This window comes from Pecten maximus, chromosome 4 (genome assembly GCF_902652985.1).
Source record: "Pecten maximus chromosome 4, xPecMax1.1, whole genome shotgun sequence".
NCBI lineage: Eukaryota > Metazoa > Mollusca > Bivalvia > Pectinida > Pectinidae > Pecten > Pecten maximus.
The window spans coordinates 17370194-17393202 of NC_047018.1; the positions used below are offsets into that span (position 1 = coordinate 17370194).

Here is a 23009-nt window from a genome sequence, read left to right on the forward strand (position 1 = left end):
GCTATATTTATGACTATATATATATGTATATGGATAGATATGTGAAAATCAATCGGGTTGGTCAATAGTATGGATCACAATGAGTCTTGCAGTCTGTGAACCGCCATGACTCCAAAAAAAGCCTAGGGAAAAATACATATATCTCTGGCATAGCTAGATGGCAGAAGTCAGTATTGCAACATGAACATTGGAATATACCAAAATTTGACACAGGGCCAATGGAACCGCTAAACTTAGATACACCAAACAAAACCACCATATGTTTTGACAAAAAAAAATTAAACAAGAGGCCCATGGGCTTTAACGGTCACCTGATTTTTGAAATATTTCAGTAAATTTGAATGAAAGAATGAATTTCAAAACAAATAAAACAAATGATAGTCAAAAATGTGATTTCCCTATAACTATAGTAAAGTTTATCCCCTCCCATGGGGCAAACGCAAGACCCCAGGGCTAGGAAATTCACAATTATGGTAAAGCACCTTAAGACCCTTCGATCTGTGAAGAGTATTTAATTCTACCTTATTTGGGCTGTAAGAAGAAGATTTTTAAAATTTCTGTTAATTTGACCCTTTTTGGCCCCGCCCATCAGCCCCTGGGGGTCAGCCAGGGCCAACATGTACATACCATCAAACTGTCATCCCAAGCTGATAATGTTAACGAAGTTAGAATGAATTCCAATAAAAATTCAACAAATAATAGTCAAAAATGTGATTTCCCTATATAAACTATAGTAAAGTTTACCCCCTCCCCAGGGGCAAACATGAGACCCTAGGGTCATGAAATTCACAATTTTGGTAAAGCACCTTAAGACCCTTCCATCTATGAAGAGTATTTGATTCTACCATATCTAAGAGTAGAGAAGAAGATTTTTGAAATTTTTGTAAATTTGACCCTTTTTGGCCCCGCCCACCAGCCCCTGGGGGTCAACTAGGGCCAACATGTACATACCATCAAACTGCCATCCCATGCTGATAATTTGATACAAGTTAGAATGAATTCCAATACAAATCCAACAAATAATAGTCAAAAATGTGATTTCCCTATATAAACTATAGTAAAGTTTACCCCCTCCCCAGGGGCAAACATGAGACCCCAGGGTCATGAAATTCACAATTTTGGTAAAGCACCTTAAGACCCTTCCATCTATGAAGAGTATTTGATTCTACCGTATCTGAGAGTAGAGAAGAAGATTTTTGAAATTTTTGTCAATTTGACCCTTTTTGGCCCCGCCCACCAGCCCCTGGGGGTCAACTAGGGCCAACATGTACATACCATCAAACTGTCATCCCATGCTGATAATTTGATACAAGTTAGAATGAATTCCAATACAAATCCAACAAATAATAGTCAAAAATGTGATTTCCCTATATAAACTATAGTAAAGTTTACCCCCTCCCCAGGGGCAAACATGAGACCCCAGGGTCATGAAATTCACAATTTTGGTAAAGCACCTTAAGACCCTTCCATCTATGAAGAGTATTTGATTCTACCATATCTGAGAGTAGAGAAGAAGATTTTTGAAATTTTTGTCAATTTGACCCTTTTTGGCCCCGCCCACCAGCCCCTGGGGGTCAACTAGGGCCAACATGTACATACCATCAAACTGTCATCCCATGCTGATAATTTGATACAAGTTGGAATGAATTCCAATACAAATCCAACAAATAATAGTCAAAAATGTGATTTCCCTATATAAACTATAGTAAAGTTTACCCCCTCCCCAGGGGCAAACATGAGACCCCAGGGTCATGAAATTCATAATTTTGGTAAAGCACCTTAAGACCCTTTCATCTATGAAGAGTGTTTGATTCCACCTTATCTGAGAGTAGAGAAGAAGATTTTTGAAGTTTTAGTCAATTTGACCCTTTTTGGCCCCGCCCCTCAGGCCCCTAGGGGGGTGGGGACCATATAATTCACAATTTTGGTTCACCCTCAGCCATGGAAGCTTCCTGTAAAATTTCATTGAATTTAGTTCAGCAGTTTTTAAGAAGAAGTTGAAAATGTAAATTGTTTATGACGCACGACGCACGACGCACGACGCACACCGCACGACGCACGACGCCGGACAAAAGGCGATTGCAATAGGTCAACTGAGACTTCGTCTCAGGTGACCTAAAAATCCTGGTACCAGAGATATCCCAATAAGCTATACAGCTAAAGGAAACAATTAAAAGTTAAAAATATTGCTATGTTAATATGGAGACCACTTTATCATCTGTCATGTTCATCTACTGGTAATATGTGACTTTCTTAAAATAAAAACCTGGGTGGAGACACCGTCTGGCCACCTGCATCTCTGGTGTAAGATTTTTTATTAGCAGTAAACATGAATCAAAGAAATTGTGATACTGGGAACATTTCTTACATACTGAATCAACTTAAACATGTAATGACTATAGTTGGGGATGCAGGAATGTTACTATCCATAAATGGAATATTTTCAATAATGAAACTTTTCTTTCAGCTGTCAACCTCAATCAAGGGAATTGTGATACTGGGAACATGCTCTTGAATATTGAATCAACTTAAACATGTAATGACTATAGTTGGGGATGCAGGAATGTTACTATCCATAAATGGAATATTTACAATAGTGAAGCTTTGCTTTCAGCTGTCAACCTTAATCAAGGAAGTTGTGATACTGGAAAATGCCCTTGAGAATACCTAAATATTTGAGTAAAAGTGACACTTTTTTTCAAAAATTGATATGTGAAAAAAATGACTGAGCACTATATATATATACACCAATACAAGCCTTTTGCCAGCCATATATCGACAGGTTATTGGGGTTTCCTTCTACAGCAAGATTACAATTGAACACTTGAATATTTCAATTAATTAATATGTAAGCATTAGAAGCATAGATAAAAAAAAACAGACCCATGGGCCTTAATGGTCACCTGAGTTCTGATATTCATACTGATCATTTTGTTAACTTAGCTTAAAGGTAGATCAAGGTCATTCAATTGAACAAAGTCTGTTTTCAAAGCATTCCACTTGGCCTGGGCCTCTTAGTTATCGAGAAGTTGTTTAAAGATTTCAACACATCTGACCTCTGACCTAATGAAAGTATGTCCAGGTGATACATTTGAACATCTTAGATATCATGGCTAAGGGCCTCTTGATTATCAAGAAGTTGAAAGATTCCAGCACATTTTACCCCCTGTAATCTTGAAAGTAGGTCAAGGTCATTCGTTACTGAGAAATCAGCAATAGGTCACTTCTGATTTTGTCTCAGGTGACCTTATGAATAACTCTCCTGATGTTTAATTCCTTGAAATTGGATAGTTTTTAATTAAGAACCAGTCAATCAACGTTGTTGTTCCACACATGTTTCTTAACCATACAACCTCTCTAACAGTAGCACCTTGTATTATGTGACTCAATTTATTACAAGTATCAAATGAAACTTGAAATTTTTATATCGGTACCTTATAAAATTCACCACCAATAAAAATTCCTTTAATAATTAATCCAGCCAGAATTAGCTATAAGTTTTCAACTCATGTTTACATTTTAAGAAGCTGTATATCATGCATGTGCCACAAAGTTCACACTGTAAATGCCCTTATCTCTCATGGAAATAGTAAACAGTGTAATGACCAGCTATTTTTAAAGCATATTTGATTCATCTTAAATTTGTCTTTCTGACAAACATGATGCTTGCTTCATTAATTTTGTTCATATTGAAACAGTGACCAGCACATCAAAACCAGTTATGCATACAAAATATTGTGAAGATTTGTGCACCTAACATATCATTCAGCCTTCTGTTTTATTGTTAGGCCTAATCAATAGACACCTGGACTAGACTTTGTTCTATTACCTTAAAGAATGTATCAATCCAACATGTCAAAGCTTACCTGTGGACTTCAATTACAGTTTTTAATTATCTATGATAAATTATAACATGTGCCATTTGTTTGAATATTCTGCTCTCATGCAGCTCAGAGTTTGAAAGAAAAAATTTTTTTTTCTTAATTTTTTTTTTCTTTTTTTTTTCTGGAGTATTGAATCAAGAATGTTAGGTAATAACAACAGATTTAAAGCAGGAATGTTACTATCCAGAAAGAGAAAGTTTACAATGTGAAATTGAAATATTGCCATGCTTATAACTGATCAAATTTGGTAATTGTAGGTGTATAAGTGTGTTTATATCTATACAGGTTAATGGACAGAAATGGGCATGAGATCAAAAGAGTCAACCACTTGAATCTCCTCAGGTCTTACTTACCACCATATCTGCGGATCCTGCATCAATCTGGACATCAGTCTGTTGATCTGCAAACGTGTCTGTGCTGACAAGGTCGGGCTGCTGTGGAATAGGTCCACGTGCAACTATCAGCTCCACCAGACCACGTGCACTCTGAAGAATACGAATAGCCTCCTGGTGGGAAATGTCTATGGGCTGGCCATCAATGGCCAAAATCTGGTCTCTTTCTCGCAGTCGTCCATCTCTGCAACAACAAAAATGCCAATGTTATATTGTCATAGGTTTGACCAAGATTCAAGGCAGTTTAAATTTTTTTATACTACCTCATGTTGTAAATATAGAGAATACATCATTAGTTACGTACAATCATTTTCTTTTAGTGAGTCACGTTATACATACTTTAGTCGTTGGCAAAAATCTTCTTTCATCCCAAGCAATTAATAAATTGTGTATAATGGCTAATTTCTGTGGTGGTTACAGTCATTTGAAGAGGTATGATAATTGAATATTTAGCGAATTGGCTTTAAACACTGAAAGTACTAATTGACATTGATAAATCTGGTTTTCTCTCATGCTTTAGATATATTCCCCTGGGGTTTCTCGCCATCTTCTTTTTTAATTTGTCCCCAGCAATTATTATTGGCTAAAAGTCATGGTGGACAATGCAGTATGAAATATTAATTGACCTTTAAGATACATGTATGTAGGTCAATCTGGTATACTGAAACACTAGCTGTTTACTGCCCGACTAAGATCTGGCCATCCAATTCCACAGAAAGTCAACATAGAGGTCCCTGTTCAATCCCCAGAGGGTGTGAAGGGGAGGAGGAATAAGGTGAAGGGATAAGATAATTGTATAACATGAGTACTTTGCAAATATTGGCTTTATACACTAAAAGTTATGATTAAGTCAACTCCAGCTTTCTCTCATACCCTTGATATTTTCCTCCAGTGCCCTAAATGAGCCAAGCATTGATTTATCTCTATTCAATATCAAAATTGTCACAAGAGCAATAAATACAATTTTCCAAAAACATCATATGCAAACACACTTTGACTTGGTACTCAATCAGACTTTAATAATATTAGATCTGTATCTCCTAAACTGTTGAATATATTATTCCGTCTGAACTCCTCTCTGTTTCTCATGTCTGACAGCATACTGCCATTCCATCATCATACAGCGCCTTGCAATAGTTCATCATTCAATCCCCTCGGGAACTTTTCCATAATAATCAGAATATCAAAATCCCGCTTAAATTAGACAGAAATGTAGGTGACATTATTGGTTTTGACTGTTTTAAACTTGAGGGATTTTGTTTTTACTGATTAAGACGTTGACATGCAGAATTTCCATATTGAAGCTCACTTTATTTTACTAAATACAAAATTTTAAAAACTTCTAATTTTCAGCAGCATTTTCGTTTTTGACATTCATTAATACAAAAGCTCTGTTTAAGTGACTTAGTCAAATGAAGAAGTACATCTATTCTATTGGATAACTCAATTAATTAAGTGTTTAACATAATCATGTTGGCAAGGGGGAGTAAATTTCAGCCTTATAAGAGCATTGGAATTTTCTGATTTAAATAATAAGTATGCGACCTTAGTAGAATCCTAGAGTTCAAGACAGTTAATTTGTACCATAAGGATGCATGTTCTTCCATCTTTCTAGAAGCATCTGGATCAGAGTGAGTAGCTATAGTGTTTTAGTAATTCTGAAGGATTTAGGCATATTCAAATGTGTTGATCCAACACATTCTACTCCTGCTCTATATTTTGGCAAAAGATCAAAACTGTACATGTATGGGGGCCAAGGTAATGTGTTGACATCATAGGGATAGTCCATTGCAAGCCTTGTCACATGGCATAGAGAATTGTCTTTTTGAAGGATTTGTGTTCAGCAAGCAGACACAAGGCAGGTTGTAGAACAATGCCGAGCAATGTAATGTTAAGATATCTCATTGGTTTCACTGACAACATGGTAACTAAGAGGTCTTGTGACTCTATAGATCCCACACCACATTAACACTGCCATCATCAGATTGTGTAGCATTCACCTTGACACCACAAACATGCTGATGCCATCTAGGTGATAAGGGCTGAATTGTGAATTATATATGGGGAAAAGAGAACTCAGTGTGCAGTTGACAATTACACCAGTTATAAAGTGCACTAGTGTCAATCGAGTTACCCCCAGTCAAATCAGTAGCTGCATTACTTAATATGGAATCATCATTATGTAGTTAGTCTCACATAATGATGTTTATTTAATCACAAATAAATTCTTACACAAGTTCTCACCTGACACACAAAGAATGATACACAGGTCTTAGACTTATGAAATACGGCCACATGTGTCAATGCACATGCTAATCAGGGTATGTATTAAAGACACAGTGTGAGAGAGTTAAATCAACTGTGAATTGACAGTGAACATATATAACCATGTAATTCAACATAACTAATAACTAATAATCAATATCATAAAACTATGGACAATTAAAGGTTACACTTCTTTTGTGTGTCAGTTTGCATATAGAGTCTTAAATATACTTTCCAATTGTGTTGTATTCGTCACTTGTTTCATTAAATCTTACCATTCTGTTTCATAATTCAGATGCAATCATTGATAACATTTTGAAGTCATCATAGAAGTAACATTTAGTTAATTGCAGTCTGCTATGTGTGGGAGCCATTACAAATCTCATGTATCAGTATCGTCTGAAACAAAGCTGCCAAATGAAATGCAGTTCAGCTGAATGACAGAACTACAGACAGGCAGATTGTTACCATATCTACAAAGTAGACAATGTTACAGCAAAATCATGTACATTGTAAGACTCTGGGTTATTGAGTAACTCAATATTAAGTAATAGTAATCTTTCCGTAAATTTCAACATGTGACTTGCTACATGCATTTTCTAGATAATTGTCTCTACAATGTAATGAACACAATTTGACATCGTCACAATGACTGCTATCATTAGTTCAGTAGAAAATGGTCTCTACAATGTAATGAACACAATCTAACATCGTCACAATGACTGTTATCATTAGTTGATTATCAGTATATTAAAATGCCATTTCATTACAATGCAAAAGATGAGAGGATTCAATACTGACTATATCAGACACTTTAAGGACAGTTTGGAGATAGTACTTGATAGTCTAGATCTGTGTTACAGGACAGAGTTTTTTTTGTGACAGGAAAGTTTAGGGCCAGCACGAGTTGGACATAAAGACAACCATGGAAGTTTATAGTTTCAGTTTTCTACAGTGTCATTACATAACTTTGTTTTTGTCACAAATAAGTTTTGACCTTTTTCACAAGTATTGGGTGATGTTAGGATAAAATTTAAGCACAAGCAGTTAATGCTTCATTAGTTGGTTGTCTGAGTTTCAGTTGGTAGAGATTTGAAAGGTCTATAGCCATCATATAACACTCATCACAGACAATCAGTGTTAAATAAACTACCATGTTATTGGTGCATAACTTCCATCAGATTCTATTTATAGTAACAGTGACCTTATCATGTTCCCAGGTAGTTGATTTCAGGACATTTAGATTGAAAAGTAAGTTTGTAGATAAGTTCACTGCTGGGGATACCTCCATATATATATATATACATACATAAGGGCAGGTCTTGATGTCCCTAAACAGCTTGTTGTTCTTGGAGATTACAAACATTTGTTGCCCTTTTTTAAATAATTCTGTGCATTTGTGAAATTGTACTCAATACCTTCATCAAGGCTGGCAAATATTTCAGCATATAGCCTAGTGTATTGGCTGCCAGAACAAACCATTGTATAAATATTGATCCCACCAGACGTCTATCCATACGGTGGCTGTAGTTATACTCTTAGTCCCTAGAGGAATTCATATACCATTACACAACATCGTAAATGATTTGTTAATGTTTTCATTACAGACTTCTTATACCACAGCTAACACATGAAACACTACTCTTAACTATTTATAGTAATATCATGCTGTTGTTATGGTTTTATTTCACAGCCATCACTTACAAGTGACAAATAAAATCAATCAACCTTTCCAAGATTAATTTGAGATAACTTCATGCAATCAATCATGAAAGCATTCAGAATTTTCAAGACAAAAGTGAATATGACAAATTCAACTACAAATTTTTAAACAATTGACATCATTTATCTGATGCAGTTTGAATCATCTTCACTGTTGTAAATCAAAGAGGAACCAGAAGGCTGTGATTCGACAATGATGACCTATAGCTAGCTGGCCCGGGAATTAATCAAGAACGTTTAACAGCTATATGTGTCAATCACCAAAATCATCCGATAAACAATTTGGTCAGCTGAAATCCAAGAATTTAGCTATAGATAAACTGTGAAAATCACATCAAAGGTTGAGGATACCCTGAATTTATCTGGTTCTAAAATACAGCATACCGAAATAAGTCAAAATCCTTTGTTAACCTCTATATAATGGGAAGTGTTAAAAGAATTATCATCACATCAAGAGTTTATTTAAGATACAACACAATGAACACATGCAATTACTGTATCCCACCTTACAATCACACCTGTACAACGTTAACTAGCCCTTACAACATCATATTTATAATTAGTGCACACACAATTTTCCTTTAAGAGGATGTACGGTTGTCCTTAATTAAAGTGACTATAACTGTAAAAATCACTGTTGGAAAATATCATAAGACATTATATTTTATTTTGATTTATCATTAAACCATTTTCCCTTAATTACAAAAATTAAATGTGTACACAACCATGTTTTGCAAAAATCTAAAGCAGTACAAAACAATAACATTACAATTCAGTAGAACCTACAAGAACCATCTGTTACGTACGGTTCGTAAGCAGAACACTGAGGACTCAAGCTTGTCACTCACAACCATGTGACTCGGTTCAACTTTCTCCATGTAGCATTCTTTACAAACATAAACAGAAGTACAGTATTTCAAGACTCATATAAATGTATATTTATCAGAATGCTTGAGCATTGATATATATCTTGAACCCATTTCAAATAAAACACATTTGAGATCATTTGAATTAATTTTTCACAAACTCTGAATGTAAAATTTCATGACTATGTCAAAGAATTCATATTTTAGACAATTTAAGACATAAACCATAAGTTTTAGATTTCACATCTAATTTTCCAATGAAAGTACATATTAACATTTCCTTTGGTTTTGAAGTCATTTGTACATTCATGTAGACAGTTTCCTTGGCATCTCGGCAGAGGAACAGTCAAACTTCATTATCACGAAGTCAATGGGGCCATGAAAAAACTTAGAGATATCCGAAGTATTTGATGTAATGGAGCATATTTTACCTACATTTTTGCCAGTTGGAACTCGATGCTTAATTAAGTTAAGCTGTCACAGTTAGTTATCAGAGTCTGAGATAAGGAAGATTGACTGTATATATTCACTGAACTGGAGATGTACCTGGTTAAATATGACACCATTATATACTTATACAACATATTTTGCGTCATCTAAAACAGTGTTTTACACACTAGCATACATTAATCCAACACAAGCGCCGTTCACTGAGGCTATTGGATGGTTTGTAAATATCCCTCTGGAATGAAGAACAAAGAAAATGGCAGCACTATCAGAATCAGCATAGGTCAGCTGTAGTTTACAACATATAATAAATCACCGACGTCTACACATGGAACCTTGATGGTACCCCTGAGGATTGTTGTTAGATTACATATCTACACAGAACTTGTGATGGCGCCCCTGACAATTGTTGTTAGATTGCATATCTACACAGAATTGTACTTGGTGATGGCACTCCTGAGGACAGTTCTTAACATCACACCTTAACACTGATTTAAAGACTTTTAGTAAACCAAGTACATATATGCATGCAGTCTTTTTTTTATTCAATCATATTCAGTTTATGCTGCCATTTCAGTGATCATGCAGTCTATAATACCCAGGGTACATACCTCCCCAGGTCATCATACCCAGGGTACATACCTATCCAGGTCATCATACCCAGGGTACATACCTATCCAGGTCATCATACCCAGGGTACATACCTCTCCAGGTCATCATACCCAGGGTACATACCTCCCCAGGATACATACCTCCCCAGGCCATCATACCCAGGGTACATACCTCCCAAGGACATCATACCCAGGGTACATACCTCCCCAGGACATCATACCCAGGCTACATACCTCCCCAGGACATCATACCCAGGGTACATACCTCCCCAGGATACATACCTCCCCAGGCCATCATACCCAGGGTACATACCTCTCCAAGGACATCATACCCAGGGTACATACCTCCCCAGGTCATCATACCCAGGGTACATACCTCCCCAGGACATCATACCCAGGGTACATACCTCCCAAGGACATCATACCCAGGGTACATACCTCCCCAGGCCATCATACCCAGGGTACATACCTCCCCAGGCCATCATACCCAGGGTACATACCTCCCAAGGACATCATACCCAGGGTACATACCTCTCCAGGACATCATACCCAGGGTACATACCTCCCCAGGCCATCATACCCAGGGTACATACCTCCCCAGGCCATCATACCCAGGGTACATACCTCCCAAGGACATCATACCCAGGGTACATACCTCTCCAAGACATCATACCCAGGGTACATACCTCCCCAGGTCATCATACCCAGGGTACATACCTCCCCAGGATACATACCTCCCCAGGTCATCATACCCAGGATACATACCTCCCCAGGCCATCATACCCAGGGTACATACCTCCCCAGGTCATCATACCCAGGGTACATACCTCCCCAGAACATCAGCAATAGAATCAGCATACTTGTGAATCGAATACAAATAACTTTTAGACTCAAAGTACGAGGTCACAGCTTACTGACAATGAATTAGCATTGTATGGATTTCAACTGAACTGCAATGTTTGTTTGTTTTTGTTTAACGCCCTATTAACAGCCAGGGTCATTTAAGGACGTGCCAGGTTTTGGAGGTGGAGGAAAGCCGGAGTACCCGGAGAAAAACCACCGGCCTACGGTCAGTACCTGGCAACTGCCCCACGTAGGTTTCGAACTCGCAACCCAGAGGTGGAGGGCTAGTGTTAAAGTGTCGGGACACCTTAACCACTCGGCCACCGCGGCCCCTCAAATGAACAAGATTGTGCTTTAACTGTAAAAATTATTCAGTCTCCAACAATTGTGAAGCAAAGTATAACGGCTCTGTTTCACCCAGAGGGAAATCTGTGAGGGGAACTTTTCTGTGGTAGGAAGCCAGATCTAAAGTACCCAGAGAAAAACCCATATTGTTGGGCAAGTCACACCCAATACCATTTTTTGTTCAATCGGAGTAAAGAATCATGGACACATGTTAAGGTCAAAGTGTGTGTTCTGCACCATCCGATCACCCAAACCGATGGAATTCATGCCAGGTATATTATTTATTACCAGATGAATAGTTGTCATATATTTGGTATATTTTAATGCCCATGCATATATTTGGAAGATTCAAACTGCAAATCATAAGATTAGAATACTCATTTGACTTACTGGCATCTCAATAATAAAAACCAAAATGGGCATAAGTTCATATATACTTCCACCCCTCTTAAAGTGTATGTGACCTAGCTATATAAAGACTGATGATCACCAAAATCTATTCAGGTGTAGAACTGTAGAAACTGGTTGTTAATCTGTACAGGGGTTTATGAGTTACCTTTTACACAAGCTTATCACTGATGGACAGATATAAACACAGACACACTGACAAAGTGATGAACCTCCATGTTAATTTACAGTTGATTCCTACTATTATTACATCTGAACACCAACTGTTACATTCTAATGTAAGAACCTGACAATTTTTTAATAAGCATTCTCCCTTGTCTATATTTCTATATATATATGTAACTTATGTATTTTCTACTGAACTGCTTTTGTCTTACGCAAACGAGACAATTCAAGAACATAGAAAGATTTATGTGTGGACCATCTCCATGGTTACAGATTGCCATGTGACAAAGACAATTGTAGAGGCAGGAGAAGTAATTTGGTTAGGATTCTTCCTGATGTCTATTACTGGCCACACCAGGTTATTGCTCAGAAATTGTGAACTCAGTTAGGTAATACTAGCTATATTGACAAAGTGATGTGAGCAGAGTTAGCAAGTTATAAGGTACCAGCAAATTGTTCTTCTAAAAATCACCTACAAATTTGACAAATGGCCTGAAACTATAGCATTCGAATAACTCCCTCCACTAGAGTAAAATTTTAGATTGAAGTAAACAGAGGACTTATTTGTAAATAAATATGGTACATCAAAACATGTTATACTTTTGTCTAACAATAATCAGACCCATGTCTGGTATATCAGATCTGATACATAAACCTTATTTAACCATGTCATATCATTGTCCGGGTGATCTTGGGACTGCAGAAAATTCAGTTGAGGAAGCTTTTATAAGAGCATCATCATGTAACCTAAGATTGAGGCTAGTTTTTCTCAGAAGTTCAAGATTATGGTCATGGACTTATACCTGCACTGTCAAGATTAAATACTATTTTACCTGCACTGTTAAGATTGTGACTATTTACCTGCACTGTCAAGAGTATGTACCATTTACCTGCACTGTTAAGATTGTGACTATTTACCTGCACTGTCAAGAGTATGTACCATTTACCTGCACTCTCAAGATTGTTACTATTTACCTGCACTCTCAAGATTGTGTACTTTTTACCTGCACTCTCAAGATTGTGTACTTTTTACCTGCACTCTAAAGATTGTGCACTATTTTCTCCAATTGCTCTGAATAACATATGCAACAGGCCTCCAATATGATGAGCAGTGAAGTAGACACCTTCTCACTACTAGGAGACCCTCAACCATAATACTACTAGCTCCTAATAGGGCAATAAATTCAACCAATTACACAAATTAACAATCCCTGCAACCTGAGAATCAAATTGATAACACTGTACCATTACTGTGGAAACACTCAAGTCATATTTCTGAAGGGAAAATGTTCATACAAATAGCATCATGTGTTGTGTCTGACTGGTAACCATTTTCAAATCTAAAAAACCATGCATTTTTCATTTTATGCTATCTGATGCCTGCATTTTGAATTCATCATGGATGTTTGCATTCACAATCAAGAGAACTTTTTGAAGATTATTAGTAATTATCCATAATATTGAGTTTTGATAAAGATGGTCCATAGCACAGGTCCCTTTTTATAACAGAGGAAAAAGACAGAATTATTCATAAGTGATTAAAAAGATAAAAAATACAAGACACAATGACTCAATACAGTTAAGACAGCATATCAGAAAACTCAATAATCAGATTAGAAACAGGATGTCAAAATACTAAGGATCAAATTAGACACAGGATGTCAAAACACTTATAATCAGATTAGACACTGGATGTCAAAATACTAATAATCAGATTAGACACTGGATGTCAAAATACTAAGGATCAAATTAGACACTGGATGTCAAAATACTAAGGATCAAATTAGACACTGGATGTCAAAATACTAATAATCAGATTGGACACTGGATGTCAAAATACTAAGGATCAACTTAGACAGGACATCAGTATATGCAGGGTCACATTAGACAGGATGTCAGAAAGCTCAATGATCAGATTAGACAGGATATCAGAATACACAGGGTCAGGTGAGACAGGATGTCAGAATATTCAGGGTTAGATAACATATCAGAATACATACTGATCAGATTAGACAGGATGTCAGAATATTGAAGGTCTGATTTAACAGGATATCAAATACTTAAGGTCTGATTAGACAGGATATCAAATACTCAAGGTCTGATTAAACAGGATGTCAGAATATTGAAGGTCTGATTTAACAGGATATCAAATACTTAAGGTCTGATTAGACAGGATATCAAATACTTAAGGTCTGATTAAACAGGATGTCAGAATACTGAAGGTCTGATTAAACAGGATATCAAATACTTAAGGTCTGATTAGACAGGATGCCAAAATACCGAAGGTCTGATTAGACAGGATATCAAATACTTAAGGTCTGATTAAACAGGATGTCAGAATACTGAAGGTCTGATTAAACAGGATATCAAATACTTAAGGTCTGATTAGACAGAATGTCAAAATACTGAAGGTCTGATTAGACAGGATGTCAAAATACCCAGTGATCAGATTAGACAGGATATCGGAATACTTAGGGTATGATTAGATAGGATGTCAGAATACTGAGGGTATGATTAGACAGGATGTCAGAATACTGAGGGTATGATTAGACAGGATGTCAGAATACTGAGGGTATGATTAGACAGGATGTCAAAATACCCAGTGATCAGATTAGACAGGATATCGGAATACTTAGGGTATGATTAGATAGGATGTCAGAATACTGATAGTATGATTAGACAGGATGTCAGAATACTGAGGGTATGATTAGACAGAATGTCAAAATACTGAAGGTCTGATTAGACAGGATATCAGGTCTGAATATAGATACTGACAGGATATCAGGTCTGAATATAGATACTGACAGGATATCAGGTCTGAATATAGATACTGACAGGATATCAGGTCTGAATATAGATACTGACAGGATATCAGGTCTGAATATAGATACTGACAGGATATCAGGTCTGAATATAGATACAATTTGTACTGACAGGATATCAGAACACAGAGGGGTCAGATAAAACAGATTTTATTTCAAATACTAAAACCTTAAATCATCAATCTTCAGCAGAAATCAATACAATTCTCCATGCGAGTGTTGCATACATTCCATGCTATTACAAAAGTTTTAATTCTAGTCTGCCATTGTCATTGAGAGGTGTAATTTTCACATGCATGTTTAAAGACAGTGTGTGATGGTGTGGCAGAAAGTCATTTGTTTTATGTGACCCAATTACCTTGTTTGTGTTCAAACTACTCTCCTAGTCATTATAATTAAAAAATAGCAAACATTTATCATTCAGTTTTTAATTTAAATAACAAGGATGCTGTTTGTTCCCTAAATTAGAATTTTATGAAAGTGATTGATTTTCCAAATCTTGTAAAGAGAGAGTGTGATATATCCTGAGACTCACTAAAATCACTCATTGATTTAAAAATCCATTACAGGACATGAAAAATATAATAATTTGGCAACTTTCATAAATACAAAATGTATTGACATTTCTTTGCATTTAAAAGACAAGATATGGAAATCATTAGGTTTAAGGCTATGTGGTGATCCTAATTTAAATATTATGCCAAATATTTCCTCATTCATTTTTAAGAAATATCACTTGCAAACCAACAGCCAATCAAACAAATCCCCTTATAGTGCAGTGTCACCATTAGCCAATCAGATAAATCACATCCCCATATCCCCCAAATCAATCAACCAATCAAAAAAGAACAGCTCCATGTATTATTTTCAAGGAACTATCAGCTATCAGTCAGAAAAAACAAATCTCCATTATTTTCTAGAAACTAAAATCATCCAATCAAATCAAAGTGTCAAGGCCACTCATAAGGGATTGAAATACAGGAGAAAAGTAAATATTGTATAAACATAAAATGGCATGTAATAAGAAGACATTTTTATTGTTTTTTAAGGGCATTCCTGAATGTTTTACTGATGTCATCATCCTATGTCATTTTAAGGAATTTTTTACTTTTAAAAGGCTGTGGTTGCGTTAAAGTTGTGATGAACAGTGAAGAATTATGTTTTTAAACTTCACTTGAATTGACATACTATGATTAGGTTTAACTCTAAGATTGATTAATCTGTGATGTCCGTCATATTTCTTGATATACCACATTGCGATGCCCTATAGACAAGATTCCTGTGAATTACGTATACTCTCCTAGTTTATTTTGGTTTCCATTTTTAAATTGTACTCAATTTCCTTTTTTTTTCTCTGTGTAATAACTGATGTTTCCTAATTAGAGATCTGACAACTTTCGTTATAAGAAACTCGTCTTGGAAATTTAATTTGCTCCTGTGAATCGGTCTACCTTATCTGTTCCAGTGACTTGTTGAATCGCAAGTTCATATGTTAAATATTTTTTGTGCAAACATTTCACTATCGACTGATTTAAAACATGCTACCTCTTTATCGCTATCAGAATCTCTGTTGCGGAAACAAGCTAACGTTAAGTTTTGCCTCATAATTATATAATTACTTCAACCAACTCAACCAGCATGGCCATTTTTGTGTGGCCTATTTCTCAAAAATGATGATCCAATCAAAAGTATTCAACTTTCATTCTAAGTATCAAATGTAAAAACAAACAATTTCACTTATCAATTTCCATTTGGAAAAGCTGCAACTAAAAACAGAATTGACAGTTGAGGGCCATTATTATCAACCCAAAAGCTCGAAGTCAGTTTCCGATGTTGCATCAACTAGAGGGTATAAGAGTTACCTCCCCTCGCACACCAGGAAGCAAGCGTAAGAATTTGCACAGAAAATAGTTCGGAATACTCAGGGATAAAACAGGTCATTAAGTACAAATCAAGCTATTTTTCTATAAAATATTTAAATTCAACAAATGTCTTCAAACATATAAAAGCATTAATCATATCACTTATCACAAACAAATACTTCCCGGAAGGAGACAAGATTGTCTAGTGTGTTATTAGCATTTTTTGGGAAAAAATATTTCCAGTCCCATCCTGAGATCATCGGGAATTATTATTGAAATAAGCGACAATTTGATTCCTCCGAGAGTTCCAAATGAATTTGTTCTAGCAAAATTTGGTGATGACTGCTTAAGGTTGCTGTTTCACAGCACCTAAAAACCCAATTTTGCATATTTCCTGTAAGCTGTTAACCAATCAGAATCATATTTCCTGTAAGCTTTTAACCAATCAGAATCATAATTCCAGTAAGCTTTTAACCAATCAGAATCATATTTCCTGTAAGCTATTAACCAATCAGAATCATATTTCCTGTAAGCTATTAACCAATCAGTATCATATTTCCTGTAAGCTATTAACCAATCAGAATCATATTTCCTGTAAGCTATTAACCAATCAGAATCATATATACCTGTTAGCTATTATAAATTAACTTATCAGAATCATATTCCCTGCAAGTGCCAAGGCAACAGAACCTGCCATGCATGAGGGATTGAAATAAAGGAATAAAGCAAGAAGTATATGAATATAAAATGACAGGAAATGGTTTTATTATTTAGGTAATTGTGCATTCAAGGATGGTTACAAATAATGATTATGTTATTTTCAGGAAAGTGATTTAATTTGAAAAGTCTGTTTGTAATGTTCTGCTGAATGATGCACAATTACTTTCACTTGGCATATTATGATTACCATACATACCATAGCAAACCGGTGTGATAAACAGGTTTAACTTGTTGGACCAGGTGAACTTCTTCATATTTATGAAAAATGTATGTTTTCAGTGTTTAATTATTCTTAGATCAATAGTGTGTTCATCACATCTCCTCATCAACCAAATCTCAATTTTCCCCTAGCAACAGTCACATAAATTACTCTCCCACAAATATTTTTTGTTCCCAAGTTTTTGTTCATTCAATTTACTGTGTTTTTCTACACAGTAATTGATCTGGATCATGATTAGATATTTGATCTTTAATTAACTTGTGATAGAAGAAGCTGGTCTCAGGAATTCATTGTTTGGTACTGATGAATGGGACTGCTTTGTCCACTGTGCACATGGTGATTTGTTGAATCTCACATTCATGCTATACATGAAAGCATTCCATTATAAACTGATTTAAACAATGCAAACTCATTCTTGCTATCAGAATCTCTATTGTGGAGATGAGCTAGGATTAACCTTGTAATATTCACTTGGATCAGCTCAATCTTGTTTACAGAGCAATTTTTGTATTTCTTGGAAATGACGCCAGAACCAATCAAAAGTAGTCTACTTTCGTCTTAAGTCTCAAATATAAAACAATCACAGATTTCACTTCCTAATTGCCATTTGAAAAATATGACCCTTAAAATAGTATTTGACAGGTAATTAGGGCCATTTTTATCACCCAGTGATCATGAGGTGCCTTTCCAATATCGCAACAAAAATGCATCAACGAGAGTATGTGTGAGTTACCTCCCCTTGCGCAAACTAGGCAGTGAGTGTAGTAACTCAATGATAAAGCAGTTCATTGTCTATGATTTTAAGGCTTTTCTATAATTTATTCATCTTAAACAAAAGTCTTCAACCATACAAAGGCATGACTCATGTCATGAAATTATAATTACAAACAAATACTTTCTCGAGGATCATCCTAAAAGAGCCTTAATCTTCTGCATATTTACAATAAAATACCATTTCAGCCATTATCACTATATGCCCAGTATATCATCTTAACAATTATTATAGCCAGGAAAACCACGCTGCCATGTTGTATAATCAGGGACACATAGAGAACAATTCAACACATACTGCTGTGAACTTTATCTTCTATAATACACATAATGACCTTATAATGATACACATATTCCTATGGCCTTATAATTAGTACACATATTCCTATGACCTTATTACACATATTCCTATGACCTTATAATAGTACACATATTCCTATAACCTTATAATAGTACACATATTCCTATGACCTTATAATAGTACACATATTCCTATGACCTTATAATGATACACATATTCCTATGACCTTAGTACACATATTCCTATGACCTTAATATGGTACACATATTCCTATGACCTTATAATAGTACACATACTCCTATGACCTTATAATAGTACACATATTCCTATGACCTTATATATAATAGTACACATATTCCTATGACCTTATAATAGTACACATATTCCTATGACCTCATAATAGTACACATATTTCTATGACCTTATATATAATAGTACACATATTCCTATGACCTTATAATAGTACACATATTCCTATGACCTTATAATTAGTACACATATCCCTATGACCTTAGTACACATATTCCTATGACCTTATAATAATACACATATTCCTATGACCTTATAATAGTACACATATTCCTATGACCTTATAATAGTACACATATTTCTATGACCTTATATATAATAGTACACATATTCCTATGACCTTATAATAGTACACATATTCCTATGACCTTATATATAATAGTACACATATTTCTATGACCTTATATATAATAGTACACATATTCCTATGACCTTATAATAGTACACATATTCCTATGACCTTATAATGGTACACATATTCCTATGACCTTATAATTAGTACACATATTCCTATGACCTTATAATGGTACACATATTCCTATGACCTTATATATAACAGTACACATATTCCTATGACCTCATATAATAGTACACATATTTCTTTGACCTTATATATAATAGTACACATATTCCTATGACCTTATAATAGTACACATATTCCTATGATCTTATAATGGTACACATATTCCTATGACCTTATATATAACAGTACACATATTCCTATGACCTCATATAATAGTACACATATTTCTTTGACCTTATATATAATAGTACACATATTCCTATGACCTTATATATAATAGTACACATATTCCTATGACCTTATATATAATAGTACACATATTCCTATGACCTTATAATGGTACACATATTCCTATGACCTTATAATAGTACACATATTCCTATGACCTTGTAATATTTCATTACATGGATGACCAGATGATTTGTGACCATTGTCTCTAGAGATTACAGTATAGTAATGTCCAACAACATTGGACCTGATCATGAAATTGTATCCCCAAAAGACCCACGTTCCTTTTTGTCTTTCCAAGCTCTCTTTCCTTTTCAGCTCTGTGGCCAACACTAATGTTTGAAAAGTACTCTGTGTGTGCTTCAACTAATAGAATCAGTTACCTGTATGTGTTCAAGAGAGATTTTAATCTCAGTCATGGGCTGAAATTCTGTGACAAAATCTTTTTTGAGATGAAGAGGCCATATCAGTCTGGGGCTGAGATAAATACAGCTCCACACATATGGGCAATACATTCTTTTTTTTTCTCATACCTTACTGAATTTATCAAATTTACCTAAAATAATCATACAATGTGCTGTATCTTCCAAATTCTTCAATATCCTTGAATTATCTCCCTTGTTGGATTATGTGTCAAGAGATACAATTGACATCGTTCATATCGTGTAAACTCCACTGGGTTGGGGCCTGAGACTGTATACCCAAATCTACATTGTTATGTATAGTTAACAGGACAAAGAGTTGTGTGTGTTACATGTCACAAGGCTAATACAGTCCGTATGAATCCTTGTATCAAATCCTGATTCTTTTTCCATGCTGTTGATCATTGTCTACAAACTTACCACAATACACAAGCAATAATTAGGTAATAAGTATCTCAGGTTACGAACTTGACCCTCAACTGAACGCCTGTCTGTTGTTAATATTGATTCTGGCCGGGATAATTTCATTTTGTAACAAATTTGTGGCTGTAAATTCAATCCCAGTTAATCCACTAATAGGAGAATTGTTGGTGAAGCTGTCTAAAATTACCTGACTCTATGTGTCTCCCATTACATACAATGGTTAAAACTGTGAACCAAGGAAGTGGATTGTTTGATGGTGGCACTGTCTAAAACAAGTTCCTCCCATTAATTATGATGGTTAAAACTGTGAACCAAGGAAGTGGATTGTTTGTTGGTGGCACTGTCTAAAACAAGTTCCTCCCATTAATTATGATGGCTAAAACTGTGAACCAAGGAATTGGATTGTTTGTTGGTGGCGCTGTCTAAAACAAGCTCCTCCCATTAATTATGATGACTAAAACTGTGAACCAAGGAAGTGGATTGTTTGTTGGTGGCGCTGTCTAAAACAAGCTCCTCCCATTAATTATGATGGCTAAAACTGTGAACCAAGGAAGTGGATTGTTTGTTGGTGGCGCTGTCTAAAACAAGCTCCTCCCATTAATTATGATGACTAAAACTGTGAACCAAGGGAGTGGATTGTTTGTTGGTGGCGCTGTCTAAAACAAGCTCCTCCCATTAATTATGATGACTAAAACTGTGAACCAAGGGAGTGGATTGTTTGTTGGTGGCGCTGTCTAAAACAAGCTCCTCCCATTAATTATGATGACTAAAACTGTGAACCAAGGAAGTGGATTGTTTGTTGGTGGCGCTGTCAAAAACAAGCTCCTCCCATTACAAACAATGGTTAAAACTGTGAACCAAGGAAGTGGATTGTTTGTTGGTGGCGCTGTCTAAAACAAGCTCCTCCCATTAATTATGATGACTAAAACTGTGAACCAAGGGAGTGGATTGTTTGTTGGTGGCGCTGTCTAAAACAAGCTCCTCCCATTAATTATGATGACTAAAACTGTGAACAAAGGAAGTGGATTGTTTGTTGGTGGCGCTGTCTAAAACAAGCTCCTCCCATTAATTATGATGACTAAAACTGTGAACAAAGGAAGTGGATTGTTTGTTGGTGGCGCTGTCTAAAACAAGCTCCTCCCATTAATTATGATGGCTAAAACTGTGAACCAAGGAAGTGGATTGTTTGTTGGTGGCGCTGTCAAAAACAAGCTCCTCCCATTAATTATGATGGCTAAAACTGTGAACCAAGGAAGTGGATTGCTTGATTGTTGTTTACTGGGTTTACTGCCCTGTCCACAGCCAGCTCGCTGAAGCTGGTGGCTATACCCAGCTAAATAAACAACATATCATAGGCCTGTTGCACGATATCCAGAGCAATTTTAGTATCTTGCCCAAGGACACAGCAATGATAGAACAGATGGTCTATGATCAAAACTTCCTGAAGTGGAATCATTTTCAAACTATAATTAGAGCTGCACAGTTTCACTTTGTACACATTTATAACTATGTATTTATAAATTGAACTGTGTGGAAAACAAATGAAATATCAGCAACTTACGAAACAATTTAACAAATAAAGGAGAACCACAATTTGTCATCACTCATTGGGAATTCTTAATGCATTCTTTAATTACAGATCAGTAGATAAACACAGATTTGCAAATCACTGAATTTAAAGTGGATTGAAGACTTGCATGTCTACAGACTGTGATTTGAAGAAAGTTCATTGCCATGTGCCGTAGAATGTCAATGAATTTGCATACCGTATAGTTGTGCATACCATTAATATTCATGGTTGTTGTCATCTTTTTTATGAAGACTACGGGAAAAATTAAGCATGAAAATGCTTTTAGAAATTCTCCTACTCTTAGCTGGCATGGTAGATCCTTATAATACTGTAAATGTTATTTATAAGTTCCAGTTGGGCACCAAACATTAATAAACACAAGTCTTGAGACAAAAAAGTGTAACCATGGAAACTGATTACAAAAATCACATGAAGTCTGTAACAACAAAATATAGACAAGACATTAGTTCTAGCCATGGTCATAATATCTGAATCACGACTGATGGTCAAATTTGTCACTGTATTGTCATTCATCATTCTATAATTACATGCTGGCCTGGCCTGACGTATGACTTAATTCTCTGTTAATGATGTGATCATTGATATATGTGATGTGCTGTAACTGTTCCTGATAACCACTGAGACAGGGTTTCAAAGCTTACATTTGACAGTGCTTAAAAGCCTGTCTCCTCCGCTGAAAATTTACAGCAGAGACTAAAAGGTGACTGGAGCACAAAATTGACTATTTTTCATGCTTTATATAGTCAAAATGCCTGACAAGAAACCAAACTTGGATGAGAATGAATGATGTAATGGTATTAGTGCCTTTTTACCACACCAGGGTTTGATATGGGTTCACCTGACCATGTGGGTGTTCTAGCACTTTAAAA

At 35.7% G+C, this 23009-nt stretch overlaps 1 protein-coding gene across 1 annotated transcript in view; it reads right to left on the reverse strand.

Annotated features, from left to right (window-relative positions):
* The window catches only part of LOC117325389 (multiple PDZ domain protein-like), a 227647-nt gene that overhangs the window by 172443 nt on the left and 32195 nt on the right, over positions 1 to 23009 (reverse strand). The window contains 1 exon segment of the mRNA XM_033881561.1: positions 4238 to 4460. Within this exon segment, the coding sequence (XP_033737452.1) occupies positions 4238 to 4460 (223 nt within the window).